Here is a 16,352-nt window from a genome sequence, read left to right as displayed (position 1 = left end):
GCAGGCGGTTGATGTCCTTTGACTTGCACCTCATAGTCGGGTTAGAAATGATTTTTTCAGTTAAGTAGCTCTTTGGAAATGTTGATACAATCTCGTTTGTTTTGTACAGGAGAATACAAACACATTTTTGCTTTGGGGGGAAGAAGCAAAATTTATTTAGTCACAATGTATTTTATGTATTTTAGGGATCTGTTCTCTGGTACATCTCCTGTGATGTTCTTAGGACAGAGAAGCCTATGAGAGAAGCCTTTTCTCACAGTAGTAGTGCTTCAAGAGAGGAAATACAACCAGAAAGTCTGAACTAAGATGGGAATGGAGCACTCCATGAAACAAAATATTGAGGCCTTTTATGGCTGTTGTGTTTATCTTGATGTTTTATTTAACATCATGACTTGCTGGGGGGTATTCTGTGAAATATCAGTGGACACTGTTGTGTCTTTTTGATTGGAGATCGCCCTATTAACACAAAACAAAACCCAGACACCACTGGACAATGATTGCTTGTCATCTTTTTCTCCCTTATGTCCCCTTCAAGCCAAATGATAAAAATCATCCATGTGTGTCAGACCTCTAACTACTTTTTCTTCCTTAAAAATGAAGGAACATGTACCAAATAAGAAACAGAACAGACGGTAACTTGCTTTTTAAAATTCTACCTCCAGCTGAATCCCACATGTCGTTTACCAGTTGGACAGACAGGAAATAATTAAGCATAAATTAATATAATTCCTTCTTCTGAATAAAATTTGAGCTATTATAAAATTTGGATATTTATTTTCCTGATCGAGTGCACAAACCATGGCACTTAACCACACTTAAAATTGTTTGAGTTCAGCGTCTGGCTGTGCAATTGTTTGATATTGCTTCTTGTGTTCATGCTAAGGATTAATAAAAGCTGGCATTGGCTTTTCTTGCATTGGAATTTCATTCCATTTTAAAAAGAACATAGAAGGACCTGCGACACTCCAAATCTGTATCTCCTCACAATAATGAAAAAAATTATCATAGACTTTTTTTTTCTTTTCTGTCCCTGCCCCCTTCCTCCCCCTCTCCCCCGAGAGTTTCTTGTCTCCAGTAAATGTAGAACTAACAGCGAGAGTTTGGGCACACCATGTTTTGTGGAATTAGCAACTGGTTGGCATCTCAAAACCGCACATTGCTCTTCTGAGGGATAACTTCTGGCTTTAGCTATCCTTAGTTAGAAAAGAGATGACCTGTCATTCCTACGGATATTTAAAAATGTTTGCTATTTTCTTCTGATGAGATTAAATCACTTAGTTTAAACATTGCCTTTACGCCCAAGTTTTAGTCCTTCTAGAAGACTGGGAATCCAAGCAGATTGACAAGGAATTTGCTTTTGGTGCTGGTTGCCCTGCCCTGTGTCAGCAACAGGAGTCAAATAAATACTTTACAACTGTGAGTCAAATATTCTCATCTTTCCAACTTGCAAGTCTGTCATAAAGAAAAATTTTCTGTTCAGCTTCAGATATACATATTTGTGCAAATCTTGATCTGTTCTTATCATACAGGTGTGATATTTCCTTTAGTCTCTAGGGAAATAAATAAAGATTCTATCTTTAATTATTAAATGCTAGGCACTTTCAGACCTTGGGGAATAAGGTAAAATGTATCCACAAAATGTGTGTCCTATGAAGCTACTGCCTTAAACTGACCTGTTCGTCGTGCTGTTGCTCCAGTGTGCTTAAGGATGCTGAACACTTACTGGAATCAACTTGCAGATTTTGTACTGGCATATAAAAACATTTGTTAGCCTGCTCTGATTTACATATTGTTTCTTCAAGGTATTAGTGTAAGAGATTTGGGTCTCTAGTGTCAAAATTCACAGCCATGTTACATAATTGGTTGGAGTTTCCCAATACGTATAACAAGCCTCTGAGAATACTGCATCTCACAGGTTGGTTGTAACACAGCTTGCTCTTTTCAGTTACAATACAGGGATAAGTTCAGAAATCTAAACCATGTTCACATTTTCCTATTATCCAATGTTCCTCAATTTCATTGTTGTTGCTGTTGTTGTTTTTCCTTTCCTATCCACAGTTCTATTCATCAAAATTTGCATAAGATTTTGGCCCTAAAAAAACAGAAAGATAATGACAAATTTTGGAAGCTTATTCTGTTTTGGGGATATCAAATCAAGACCAATATGATCTTAAATGTGTGCCATACATACCCTAGATTAATGCAACAGTAAGGAGAAAGATCAAAAATATTTCTTCTTTCACCTGCTAAAATACCTTTTCAAGAACATTTTGTTGATACTTTCAGTGAAATCAATGTATTATGACAATTTAATTTATATGGTCACTTGATACTTCTTTGGAAACATGGGTAAGAGCGCTCTTTAACAAAAGAGTTTGCAAAATGCAATCAGAGCTAATCCTCCCGTGCTTCAGTGATAGGAATTGAGAAAGCATGCCTTTTGTACTTAGTTGGAGGGGAAAAAAGCTTCAAGTAGAAGAGGAAGGAAACCAAGGTTAGACCTTATTTTTCTTTTCCTCTCAGGAAAATTAATAATGCTTTTGGAAGAAAACCCTGAGTTTAAACTTAAGTGATGTTTACTTTCTGTTCTGCAAATTGAGGAACAATTCTCTGCTGCATTTTGCACACACTGTTAATTTCTATTTTTTCTCATCTAACCAAATGTGGAATGTGTTTTACATGCTTCATGGTATTAAATATTTTGTCTGTCTGGTAGGAGCAGAGTTTCTTCCCTAGCCATTATACAGAAAGGGTAGTTTTCTTGTATAAAAGGCATTCAGACAGGAATCTGCAGCTTTTGCTCTGAGTTAACTTTATTATGAGACTTCTGTCAGGCATCTTAACCAAACTGTAAGTGGGTAGATAAAAATATTTTATTTTCTCTTACGGGGTTAACTTTCTTCATTTTGTGAAATGATTTGATATCCATAGTGGTAGATTCTATATACCAAGTTTAAAATATCTTTATTCTGTACTTGTGCTATATTGTTTTGAGAGTTAATATTTGGCTTTCTGTGGGTGTGCTTTTATATTCAAGTGCCCAGCAATTTTTAAGTCCCTTACTGGCTGTTTTGTTCTTGCTTAAATTAGGTTAAGCCTGAAATAACAGCTCTGAATTCAGAAGATTTGTGTTGATATAAAACTGCTAAAGGTAAAGGGACGATTAAAATAAGTATGTATTGTGAGGAAAAAATTACATGTTTTGTTCTCGTTAAAGATAAAAGCTTAATTTTAGCAATGGAAACCTGCTAAAGTGATGATGAAAAGTTAAGCTGACTGGTAAAAATGTTACTCAGGAAACTAGTTATCATATGTTATTGTCTTATCCTTGAGTCCTGAAAAACAAACAAATCAAACCAACAAAAAAACCTAAAGCCAAAACAAAAAAACCCACAACAAACAAACAAACAAACAAAGGTACTTGTTGCTACAAGGTCGACTGAGGAAGAATATAGGCTAGGTGACTGGCAAATGTATTTTAAGCTAAATGAGAGTTGACAAGAGCAATTTCAGTGTTCTTTCTTCCAGCCTTGTGGATTCCTCTGCCCTCTAAACCTTTTTATGCAACATGTCTCCAGGCTTCTCCATACTTAATTCAGATAGGTACCAGTCTGTGAAAAATCATATCTACCTGCAAAGATACTTAAGAAGGAGTTTTGTTTGCTGTAACATCCTCCAAAACATTCAGGTATTTCCAGTAGTGAAAAGGTGAAGAAGTATATTTACATGTCCGAAAGTTAAAAACTGAAGAGGCATCTAAGGACTGGATATGCAAAAATACAAAAATATTTATGAATTTTACTTTGTATAGAGTTGATAGTCTATTATTGCTTATGTACTAAGGACAGTTTAATGAAATCCCTAGTGTACAGTCAGACTGACTGGCTTCAGACTACTCCAGATGCAATTGACCTGAGATTTTTTTAAAAACTGAGCAGATAAGATGGAAGGTTTTTCATACAACTTTTCCAGTTGCATAGGGTGCAGAGCAGTTTAGAAATTTGTTCATAAAAGACGCAGTAGTGTGATGGCGTGAACATTTGCCAAATTCTCAGTGGACTGTGGAATGCTCTGCAGATTCTAAAGTGAACCAAAAGCAATGCAGACATGGTTTTGTTTTAAAGTGGTGTAAAAACTTTCTCTGTCCACACTTTTCCAGTAAAAACAAACAAACAAACAAACAAACAAACAAACAAAAAAACCAACAACCTAAAAGCAACCAACCAGCCAAAATCATGCAAAAACCTTACTGCAGATACAGCTTAGAGATAATAAAAAGAATGTATTTATTTTTTAAATAATTCAAAATGGAATGCTACTAAATAATAAAATAAAGACATTAGTTTAATATTAAGGACCCCTGTTCTTTCCAAACGTAAAATAGTAAAGAAAAAATACATTTTTGTAAATTCAGAATTTAAAATATTGACACTTCCCTGAAAAACAGAAGTGCACAAATTTTGGATACAGTTTTCTATTTTTCCTTTGTGAAATGTTGACATTTTCATAAATCTGAATTTCAAGAGGCTGCTTTGTACACCTTTGTACTTGTAATGACTTCAAACTGAATAATTAATTAAAAATAAATCCTAATCTCTCTGGTTAAATTGTAGATCACAGTAATTAATGATGTTTGCTTTAAACCTTTTCTCATTTTCAGTAGTTAAAGACAGAAGTAAGGAGAGTACTGTGGAACATGTTGTATGCCATTTGATGAAAGGCAGTGCAGCCAGAAATGTCTGAGAGTAGTCATATAATACATTGCACATTTGTGCTGTTGTTATGATATTATCATTTCCAGTGTTTCCCAGGAGTGCTTACAAATGCTTATTAATAAATCCTCAAAACAAGGAAGTTTTTTATTTATTAGTAACCCAGTCCTTGGATAGAATAGGGTGCTAATTTATAGGAGTAAAAACATGTAGTCATCTCTTGACCTTTGGGATTAATAAGGCTTTGGCTATTCTGAAAACTAGTCAATAGGTACCCAAAACAAAGTTCAGGTAAAAGATACTTTGGAAAATCTCGTAAAGTACTATCTGTCTTTGGGCATCCAAATGCATTTTTAGAAATGTGGCCCTCGTGCTGTATCTAGTGTTGCCCAAAGACTAATTCCTAAATCAGAACCAGAACAAAGAAGCAGGCCTGACTGCCTGTGCTCTTCTGTGAGCAAAGTAACCACCATAAAAAACATTACCTGAGACTAGTTCCTTCCCTTACAGAGATCTATAGAAAGGCTTGAAATAAACCTCAGAACGAATAACCTTGAACAGTAGGGGTTGTGTGGAGGCCGCTAAATTCATGTAATTTCTGGCTTCACCTTGGAGGGGGAAAAATGGCTGCTACGTTTTCTTCCTTTTCAGCAGCAGCCACCCTTTTGAGCAACAATGTGTTATCTCTATTGATGGTATGCAACTTGAAGTAGAATATGAAACATCCCAGGCAATCAATATGAGCTGCTCTGATCTTTTAGATTACAGCTGAGCTCCAGAGATACTTACAGAAAAGCTTCAGTTACACTTGGACTCATTTGCTCATGAAGCTGAATGTGAACTTGGCTCCCCAGCAGTCTGTCAAGACTGTCTTGTGAAATGTCAGTCACATGGGGAAGCTGCAGACTTCTGCAGTATGGGAAGAGCACTGTGCTCGCAAGAGCACAGTGAGAAATAACAGATCAAAGCAACAGAGGCCAGTAGAAATAGCAAATAAGAAGCCAAATGAGGCTTATGTAAGACTTGCATTGACTTTCTGACGTGCAAATGGGAATGGTAAGTGGGAAAGTAATTGCTGTGCGTGCAGAGTATTACCTTGTTTGCACAGGTGGACTGTGGACAGCTCTGTTGTGACTGAAGGTATTTAAAAAGTGGGTTGGTTTTCATTGCCCTTCTAATGTAAGCATGGTACGAAAGGAGTCCCACTTGGGACAGCAGGTGGGACAGAAGAGTGTGAAAAATGAAGCTTCCACTCTACCGGTCATCATCCCTATCTAGTCGATAAAGCGGTCCAAGAAACTTGCTGGGGAGTAAAGTTAGCTTTTCATCTTGAAAGAAAAAAAAGTAACAGTATGTAGTGGATTTTTTTTTAATTATTTCCCACAGTCAAGAAAAACACAACAGAACATGCATAAGGCAAAGGTTGTTGAAGCACCCCAAATGTAGCAAAGGCTGGTACATTTGGCAAATACACCTGAAGGACAAGGATTTCCTTTCCCCATAAGAGAAGGTCTTCCTTGATAAGCTCTTTACTGATTTCTTGCTGACTTAAGAACTCGGAGCATGAGGTGTACCCTGCCTGGCGTTTGCCAGCCACTACTATCAGTATTTATTATTTTCATTAGTGGCCTTTCTGAGGACTAAGGAAAGGGCTTCTCCAGCAGTGTTCCTGTCACACATGATGAGAGGCTTGGCTAGAGGTTTATCATACTGAGCACAGGCTTGTGACACAGGGCCAAGGTTGCTTTTCTTGTCATTTAAATTAAACCTGCTATATGTTGTCCTCAGTAACACCTGCTTCTAAGTTTGATTTTTTTTTTTAAGGGGGTTACCGTTGGCCATGAGCTGCTTTGTAGCCTCTCCTGCTTTTCGGTTAACATTGCTTTAAAAGTTCATTTGAAACAGCGCATAAAATGTTCCAGCAACTTGTGCTTATTTATTCCTACTCTTTGGGGGGACACGGTCTTGTGAATTAAACGCGGTGGATTCTAGCATTCATTTCAGATCATAAAACCTGCCTATGCAATATGAAAAGTAAGGCTTTCTCAGCATACTAATACACTGCAAATCAAAACAGCTGCATTAATATTCCTATTGGTTGTCATTGGAGATATGCCAATTCCCCTACGTATTTATCCACGTTCCAGAGTGCCCTTGCAATCTCATGACTGCCTTTTACAAGTGCTTGGTGGCTTATTCTTTCTCCTCAGCACGCTACAGAGAAATCACTCTACATATTCAAATTGGAGGAGAAAAATGTGTTTAGGATAACTAGCGTTTAGCACACAGTACAAATTAAACCCAAATGATATGATTCTCTCCCTTGCTCCCCAACATTTGCATGAGAATTCAAATTTTAAAACAGGAGTCTTTTGCATTACAAGTAAAGATTAAAAGTTGTTTTAGACTTTTTTTCCTTGCACTTGACAGGCATTTTTGTATAATTAATGAGTTGGATGTACTGGTAATAGTTTAGATTTTGGGGCTTGTATTGTAAGTGTTCTGTTTGTACAGTGAAAATGTGTGAAAGAGAAACAGTTAAGACTTTTTTTTTTTGTCAGAAAGCCACGGTTTTGTGTATTTCTTGGCTGAGATGTTTTTCTTAATGCTACTTCAGATTGACTCATGTGTTTCATATTCTGCTAGCGATTAATTGTGGCTATTTTGGACTCGGAACACAATGTTGATATTGCAGTCATTTGCCTTTTTACATCAAAGTTGATCAGCTTTCAAATTCTTCGTTTCTGACATTGGTGTATGGGGCTTTTTTAGTAAAGTTGTTATTGGCAGCATTTTTATGTCTCAGAGCTAGTATCCTACAGCAAAATTATGATAATGGATTATAATTTGGTAGGAAGTCTTGACTGAAGATTTTGAAGAAGGAGGGGTAAATGTGTGGATTTTGCATTTGGTATTTTTTTAAAGGTGTGTTCCTCGGTGCACACTGGACCATAATGATGGAAAACACTTTGTGCTTCAAAAGCATTCTTAGTAAGTCACTGTCACTTATTTCTGATGAGTGCTATTTATCAGTATCCAAATATTTTTCTTTTTTAGAAGCACTGTACACATTCTAGCTCTTTTTATACTTTGCTGACAGAATCTTTGCAAGAACTTCTGGGAGATCCTCCAATGCAGCTTCAAATTATTAATAAAAAGCACCTGTGACTATAAATGCATACTGTTCCCGTTTCTTAACATTTCTAAATGTGTAGTTGTTTGTATGCATTCTAGCCTACCGCTAGATACAAATGTCAAGAAGATACAGGTGAACTCCAGATTGTCTTTTTCATCTACTCAGACTGCTTTGATAAGGTATGTCAGCAACTTTACAGGTGACCTGTTTATTGATCAGGATGCTAAGCATTTTAACAGACTTCTGTGAAGCGAAGCATCGAGGTTTTTTTACTCTGCTTTGCCCACCAAAAATCATTGAAGTCACTGGTGTAGCGAGGATTAAGCTTTAACAGCCTCTGGGGTTGATAAATCAAGAGTTTGTGTGTATGTGGTCTGCTTTGTGCTACAATCAAGGCCTATCCCTTCAAATAGTCTGGTCCCTATTCCCCAGATAGTTCACAGACGAAGTGGGAATTAAAGCAATGGCAGGCAGAGTAGAAGACAGCCCTTTTTTAGCCTTATCCAGTATGACGGGTAGACTATATAAATAAACTATGAACTGTAAATAGACTGTAAAACAGGAAAAGCCAGGTAGCCTTTTCTGATTTTACTGAGTGCGAACACGAGAACATACGAGAGCCTGCTCTTGGTAGGAGAAAAGATCCGTCTCACCTGGTATCTGGTCTCCAACAGCCAGGTGCCTGAGAAAGCATGGAAGAACAGAGCAAGTGCATAGCAGTCCTTCCCTTCCGTAGTCTTGAGGAATTCGAAGCTTGTAGATTGCAGAGGTTTTGCGTTTGTGTTTAATGACATTAGGTGACCTTTCTTCCATTGATCTAATTATTTGAATCTCGAGGAAACTTGTTTCTGATGGTCATATACTGTAATTTCCCTCTGAATAGGAAAGTCAGAGTAGCAAATGTCATCATACCTGTGACAAAGTTATCAGTTCTTTCTATCTGAACAGAAAGGAGTGGAGTGGAAGTGTGGTTTTGCTTCAGGAAGTTAACATTTAAATGGGCTTAAGCTGGCTTGGATGTTAATACATCACTGAGATAAATGGTATGGAGGAGAGTTTATTTCTTTGCTGCTACGATGCTGGCAGGAGAGTGTGCTCTGTAATTGATTAACAGGGCACAGTACATTGACTTATATGGGGAAAGCTATTATAGCTCAGTAACAGGAAGGTATATATGATTCTGGTTTTAGTAAGTAGAAAATTGGATTCTGCAGAAAATAACTAAAACTGCTGAAAGAACCAAAGGTTCCCAAGGATTTTTTTTCTCTTAAATCTGTGGCATAACAGCATTTCATGTTATGAAGGAAGTTTAAATAGTGCAATATATTTAGTGGAACTTTCATACAGGCTAGAAATACTAGCTTACGTAAGCAGTCTTTTAACTTTTGTTCTGTTGGACCTAAAGTCATGAGTTATTGATGAGATTTAATATCTTTTTTAACATCTATTCATTTGAAGTATAAACTTCCCCTATAATTCGTACACATTTATGGTGAAGTTGCTATATTTTGAAGCCTAAATGAGCGGGCAGATTGGGGGTGCGTGTTTGTTTTTTAAACAATGAGAAAGTGAGATATTTTTGGTTTTATTCTGTAGCTTATTAGTTGGAATCCCAAAACAAGCATAGGAAGTGAATGCAGTTCTAAACGATAGTGAAGGAAAACTATATCAACCCTGTTTGGTTTTTCCACCACCCCCACCCCCCCACCCCCCAGTACTGGCGATTCCAACCAAAGTAAGAAAGCAGAGGTCCAGATTCTGTACTTCAAAAGCACTTATACACCAAATGAAGCACATTCATGACTGACTGTAAAAATTGTGACCACAGTGGCAAATAAAGAGCGATACTCCCTGTGGGATTTTATTTTTACTTTTTGAGTATGCCAAGCTTCTCTGTCGTATTCTTTTGAATCCAAGAGGATAGATTAGTGAAGTAGAGAGACAAGGCAGGCCATACGCGGGGGGGGGATGATGATTTAGAAGCTAGTATTCTTTCCAAACAAGTTTTTCCATATTTCCTTCTGCATAGCTTCATCAGTAGTAGCACCAATATAGTAGCTGTCAAAATAAAAGGAGGAGATTTTCTCAGTAGCAGCTGGGATCAGTAAAAGAATAGAAGTTCTGATGAGCTTCTGCTATTTGGAGAGGTTTTTTTCAGCTGTCTTGTTGTTTCTGAACACATTGTCTAAAATCCAGGTTTATTTTTTGTTGCAGAAATTAAGGTTTTGCTCACATTTTATCCCTCTTTAAAAGTCTTTTTGTTATGATTTAGGATAGCTCTTTTGTTTCACAAATTTTTTTAGAATATCGTGACCAATAGCCTCCCATTACATGCAGTAATTAATCAAATTGCGTAAATAGGAAACATTTTTGTACCTAAATCTTTCTATTCCTAATATTCTTCCATAAGGATGCAGGTTTTTCTCTCCACCAACCCCCCACACCCCAGTATGAGACTGTGGATGTGGGAAAATTCTATAAACCTAACAATTTGCTTTAAAAATGTACTAAAAGAAAAAACAGGAAAGTGAACAAAGGTACATGGTTAACCTTAGCGCTCATTATTAATGAGAATATATTTTTTTCCTTAACAGTAAATATTGTGTAAGATAAGAATAAGAAAATGCTACAAAGAGATTTTGTTATGTATTTTTTAAATATATCTGATTATGTGTTCTTCTGCTTTTATATGTTTCATTCCATTTTTACCCAGACGACAGAATTAATGACAAATGACTTCAAATCTCTAGCTAGGTATCACTAATACTGAAGTGGCAGCGAGAGCAGTTTGCTAGCAGTCTTTTAGTTGGAAAACCTATTTTTATGAACTACCAGAACTACACTATAGATAAAGAAATACATGAGAAAAACTTTGTCAGGTAACTCTCTCTGTGATGATGACATTTAGGGCAACGTTTGTAATGAGTACTTCAATCTGCTGCTCACTTCATTCTTAAGCTCTAACCTTGTACTACTTCGACTGAAATAACAGCAGCCTGGCACCCAGGATCTTAAAACCTAGGCCCTTGCTCCATGCCATACCCCTGGTGCCAGGGAGGGGTCCTGTGCGACCCCGGTGTCCTGCGTGGGCGGTGTGATGTGAGCACGAGGCGTTGCGCCCATCAGGCTGCAGGCTTCTGACCAAATGTGCCTGCCGTGTGGCTGCAGCCACAGCAGCAGGAGGAGGGAGGAGGGGAATCGATCCTTCTGTTTTCTGGAATAAACAATAATGCTTAAAACCATTTATCTTCCCTTGTCAAAATTCCATCATTAAATAGTGTGGTAGTGAACTTCAGAGTCATTGGAATTGTCCTTTAATTCAGTGCAAAGCAATTGCCCTTTACTCTGGCCTGTGCTTTTATGCTGATATGAATTTTGTTTTCTCCCTTAACAAACCTTGGAGATTTGTGAAAGAAACTTATTTATTTTGTTAAATGTCAAAGTACTGATTCATGAACGAATGTTCTTCTGTATTTCTGTGCTTCAGTTTCTATTGCTGTGTAAGTCATTTTATTTTTCATTACATGAGACTGGAAATTTTAGAACACCTGCATTATAAATGACTTGATTCACTCACAATCCTTTTTTTTCCCTTAAAGTTCCTGTTTTGAGAGTAGGATTAATTCAGTCTCCACGTGTGATCCAGTCTGACCAAATCATCATTTTCTAATTGTACCAAAACTATGTGGTGTGCCTGAGCATTAAATATGCTGCCTAGCAGGGGTGGTCTAATGCTTTCTAGATACATAAATTGGGGGTGTTTCCACTTACAGCAGAGCCTGTGCTGCAGTGCATGTGTTTAAAAAGGTTAGTCAAGCTGACTGCTGCAGGTTACTTTTTTTTAGGTTGTACCTGAAATGTAAACGAGTAATTTAACGTACATATTTCGCCCACCTGTTGAAATAACTGAGGAAAAACTAGAACAAAGGGCAGTACATTAACTATCTAAGTATTTGAAAAATCAAAAGCCAGTTCTCTTTATTCTAATTTACGTAACTTCATACAACAGCGGATTTGTTTTACATTTTTTTCTTCATTAGAAAGGCAAAGATTCTCATTTTTTTTCCATCTTAGATGCTAATACCAAGTTAATCTTCTTTATACTGAGTAAAATAGAAGTCAAGTGCTCAAATGGATTACAGAGATTGTATTTTAACAAAAAAATTATTCTGTTAATTTTTTCAGTAAATCTGCAGTATGTGATAATTCGTAGGCATTTATTAATGTAACCTTATTTATTTTCTTTCTTAAAATATCAGGTTATCAGCACTTCTATTACAGAACTGAAAGTTTATATCTCATCTACTTCTTACGAAGCTTTCATGATAATACATTTCTTTAGCACTACATTTTCATGTCACCAAAAACATTCCAGGTGTATCAGGGCAGGCTTTTTTGTTCATTTGTAGTATCCCTAAGGAGAGTGGTGGCCCATGGTTAGGCATTACCATTACCTAATTTTGTCCTTCATTGAAGTCTTTATTTTCTCATGTCAAGGTGTGCATCTGTGTTTGCGGGTCGTCTTTTGGTTTTTGGGGTGGGTTTTTTGTTTGGTTGGTTGGGTTTTGTTGGTTTTGTTTGTGTTTTTGGGTTTTTTACTGAAATTTTGGGATGTAGCCACATGCATTCCACATGTACAAAAAACCCAAGGCTGTGTTATTACCCAAAAGAAAAAAAAAAAGGGCACATTGCCACTTAATATGTACGGATAATTAACAGCATAAAGTGAATGTGTTTTCTTGTGTTTCAGAAAAGTGTGATGAACCTCTGGTCTCAGCATTACCCCACTCCTCCTTCAGCAGTTCGTCATCTATGACAAGCAGCTACGTGCCAGGGTATGCCAAGTTAAACAAGAGAGGAGGTAAGAGGTGTTCTCTACCTTAACGTTCAGATATTTCCAGAAAAAAAAAAAAAAAGAATGATATTTTTAATATGAAAATGCTTTTTATGTAAAATATTATTGCTTATGTTTGTTTTAAGTAATTTTTAGCTGTTTGACAGACTGTTTTTGTAAATGGAATGAATTTCTGTTTCATTGTATGTGACAGTAATTGCACTCCATTGCACTGCAGGGAGAAATACACTACTAATAACATGTAGCGGCATGGGCCAAATGCCTGGTGTCGATGGAGTCATACGGTACATAATTGACTTCAGTTAAAAGGGCATACCTGTGTTCGTCGGGTAAATGAACATTTGCAAGGTCATGGTTGTTGGAGCAAAACTAAACAGCTTTGATGTGCTCTGTTGATTGAACTTGTTACCCACCTTAGCAATGACAGCTGTAATTCAGTTTTTCCTAGCACTACGGGAACTTTGCCCTTTTGCAGGTATTTCTGTAACGCAATTAGGTGTTGTTCAGAAGTAACAAAGCCACCTCAGTTTTGTTGGTTGAAGAATAGGTGCGTAAGTTTGATGGTCTACCTGGTCTAATTATATCCTTAGGGCTAGGCAAATTTATTTCATGGTCTGAACACAAGTCTCTACCTTCACCCGTAGGAATTTTCATAGTTTTTCCTTGATATTTCTAGGTGACTGTAGATATACCATTTTGGTATCGATCTCTAAATTAATTTCACAGGAATCATACATTTAAACATGAAACTTAGATTACAGATTCAGTATTCTGAATGCTATTGATTTTATTTTTTTCTAGATACTATCAATCTAAAAGTCCTAAAATCTGAAATTTCACAGATTCTTGTGAATCAATACCAAAATTGTATCTTCCTCCCAAAATACATGTCAAAGCTATAATTAATTGACTTAATGAGCCTAGAATTTAGAAATACTTTCACTGTAGGGATGAAGAAGAGAGAGCAAGTGACTACAGTGCCTCAGTCTTCTAAATCCTGAAGATCTATAATAATGGCAAAACACCAGACTTGTAGAAGATTGGCTTATTTGTACTGCTGCTTTATTTTTTTCTTCTCCTGCAAGGATTATGTTGCTCCTGCCTGGGTACCATAGTCTGCCTCCTAAAAAACAAAAAACCATTGAAACGAAAGTGACAATCTTTTGTCTTTGGGTGTTTGTAAACAAAATCTGAAATACTATCAAATGATGGAACACTCTTATGGTTAAAACCAGAATTTGTTGCATTGGAATCATAGCCTAGGCTGCCCATGTTTTCCACCAATTTTTTATACTACTGTTTGTGTAGCTTCCAAGCCAAAAAAAAAACAACAAAACAAAACAAAAAAACCCCCAAAAAAACCCCAAAACCACCCACCTTATGAGCAAAACCATGAATTTATTGTTAGTCTAATTATAATCTTAATCAAAGAATAATTATTGGCCTAGCTATTATTACAGAAAAAAGAAAGAAAGAAAAGAAAAAATACTATTGGGATGAAAAGTCTCAATAATAAAACAGACTATATACGCACACTTCCTTGTGTCTGTCCCTTTCCCTGGTGTTACGCATGTGAACCTCATGAGGTTCAACAAGGCCAAGTGCAAGGTCCTGCACCTGGGTTGGAGCAACCCCCAGTATCAGTACAGGCTGCGGGATGAAGGGATTGGGAGCAGCCCTGCAGAGAGGAGTTGGGCGTACTGGTGGATGAAATATTGGATATGCACCGGCAACATATGCTTGCAGCCCAGGACGCCAACCGTATCCTGGGCTGCATCAAAGGAAGTGCGGCCAGTAGGTCGAGGGAGGTGCTTCTGCCGCTCTACTCCACTCTGGCGAGACCCCACCTGGAGTGCTGCGTCTGGCTCTGGAGTCCTCAGTACAGGAAGACATGGACCTGTGGAATTGAGTCCAGAGCAGGGCCACAAGAATGATCAGAGGGCTGGAACACCTCTCCTATGAGCAAACGCTGAGAGAGTTGGGGTTGTTCAGCCTGGAGAAGAGAAGGTTCTGGAGAGACCTTATTGTGACCTTTCAGTACTTAAAGGAAAAAAAGATGGGGACAGACTTCTTAGTAGGGCCTCTTGCGATAGGACAAGGGGTAACGGTTTTAAACTAAAAGAGGGTAGATTCAGACTAGATATAAGGAAGACAGTTTTTATGATGAGAGTGGTGAAACACTGGAAGGGGTTGCCCAGGGAGGTGGTAGATGCCCCATCCCTGGACGTGTTCAAGGTCAGGTTGGATGGGGCTCTGAGCAACCTGATCTAGTTGAAGCTGTTCCTGCTCATTGCAGGGTGGGGTTGAACTAGATGACCTTTAAAGGTCCCTTCCATCCCAAACTATTCTATGGTTCTATGCCAATGACAACATTGATGCGGTAGGATCTGCTTGAAGTTAACTGTATGTGTTTTCAGGGAATGGGGTGAGGGGAGCTGTGCAATTAAGGGGGCCAAGCTGTAGACATGGGAGACTCTGGGGCAGGTGGTGCCCTGGCCACTGGGACACCATCCCCTGGCCACAAGCAGGGTGAGCAGTGCTGGTGGCACCAGGAGGTTCTGCCAGTTGTCTGGAGATCATCACATAGGAAGGGACGAGCCAGGTCTGATGTCAAGCCAGGAAGCAAAATCCATAGGTGGGGAAGAACACGAGATGGGGCTGGGCATGGATACACCTATGATGTGGCTCAGGTAGGCTCCTGAGAGCTGAAATGGGGCCCCCAGGCTCACAGGCAGGGCGAGTGGGTCCCCCACTGGGTAGGGCAATTATGGCCTGTTGGTACCCTCAGGGCCCTGACACTGATCTTTGTTTATTCGTCTGAAGCTCCACACGTCAGGATTCTCTGTATGTGTGTGTTTTACATGTGTAGGAATCTTGTTCTTTGATCTCTTTTTCTCTTGTTTTCTGTTCTCTAAAATCAGTCTTAACCAGCTCCCAAGGTTGCTTTCTTCTAGTGACTAGTAATTGACCTGGTGAGTTGCTTATAGCCCTGCTCCCTCTGGTACCACCCTGTGCCTGAACTTTCAATACCTCTGCTGTCATCCCATGATTGTAGTTCTGTACACTACATTTTTATTCTACAGTAATGCTTTGTTATCTGCAGAATATCTACTTCAGGTACAGAAATATATCAAAATTGTTACACCGATAGTCACTAGCCCATGCAATCGCAAAGCTAAGTTAAAGGTAAAACAGATTGGGCTATGTTACCTGGTTGTTAGAGAATTGCTATTGCAACTAAATAAGCTAAACGGAAGCTGAAGACTAGCTTAGAGAAAATATGACTGACAAGCTCTAGTCCTGCAGCCCCGCAGAGTTGATGCAAAGCCTGTGGCCTGTCAGGAGCATTGGCAATTTCTTTGGTTTTAGTCCTGCAGACTAGTAGATAACATTGTTTATTGCTTCAGAAATTTAGAAGATGACTTCTGAATGAGAATAGATGCCGTTTTATGCTGGTTTCGGGATTTTCCTTCGGTGTTACCTTTATTTTGTTAGGTGCCTTTCAGTAATTCTCATTCTTTCTGTTGCGATATGTCTGAACGTGGGTTTTGATAGGCTGTTGGGTCCCTTAATTTATGTTTTCAACTGTTCATTGTCCAGATGAAAGCAGTTAAGGAACAGTTAAATTCTAAACCACTGCTCATCACTT

At 38.1% G+C, this 16,352-nt stretch overlaps 1 protein-coding gene across 1 annotated transcript in view; it reads left to right on the top strand.

Moving 5' to 3' along the window:
• The window catches only part of CNTNAP2 (contactin associated protein 2), a gene marked incomplete at both ends in the record, with an annotated part of 1,183,012 nt that overhangs the window by 352,597 nt on the left and 814,063 nt on the right, over nucleotides 1–16,352 (top strand). Inside the window, one exon of the mRNA XM_082307127.1 lies at nucleotides 12,599–12,709. Within this exon, the coding sequence (XP_082163253.1) occupies nucleotides 12,599–12,709 (111 nt within the window). The remainder of the gene's footprint in view (nucleotides 1–12,598; nucleotides 12,710–16,352) is intronic.

The sequence above is a fragment of the Platalea leucorodia genome, assembly GCF_965183815.1.
Source record: "Platalea leucorodia genome assembly, chromosome: 1".
Lineage (NCBI taxonomy): Eukaryota > Metazoa > Chordata > Aves > Pelecaniformes > Threskiornithidae > Platalea > Platalea leucorodia.
The sequence above is the reverse complement of the archived record's forward strand: the minus strand, read 5'-3'. Positions and strand labels throughout refer to the sequence as shown.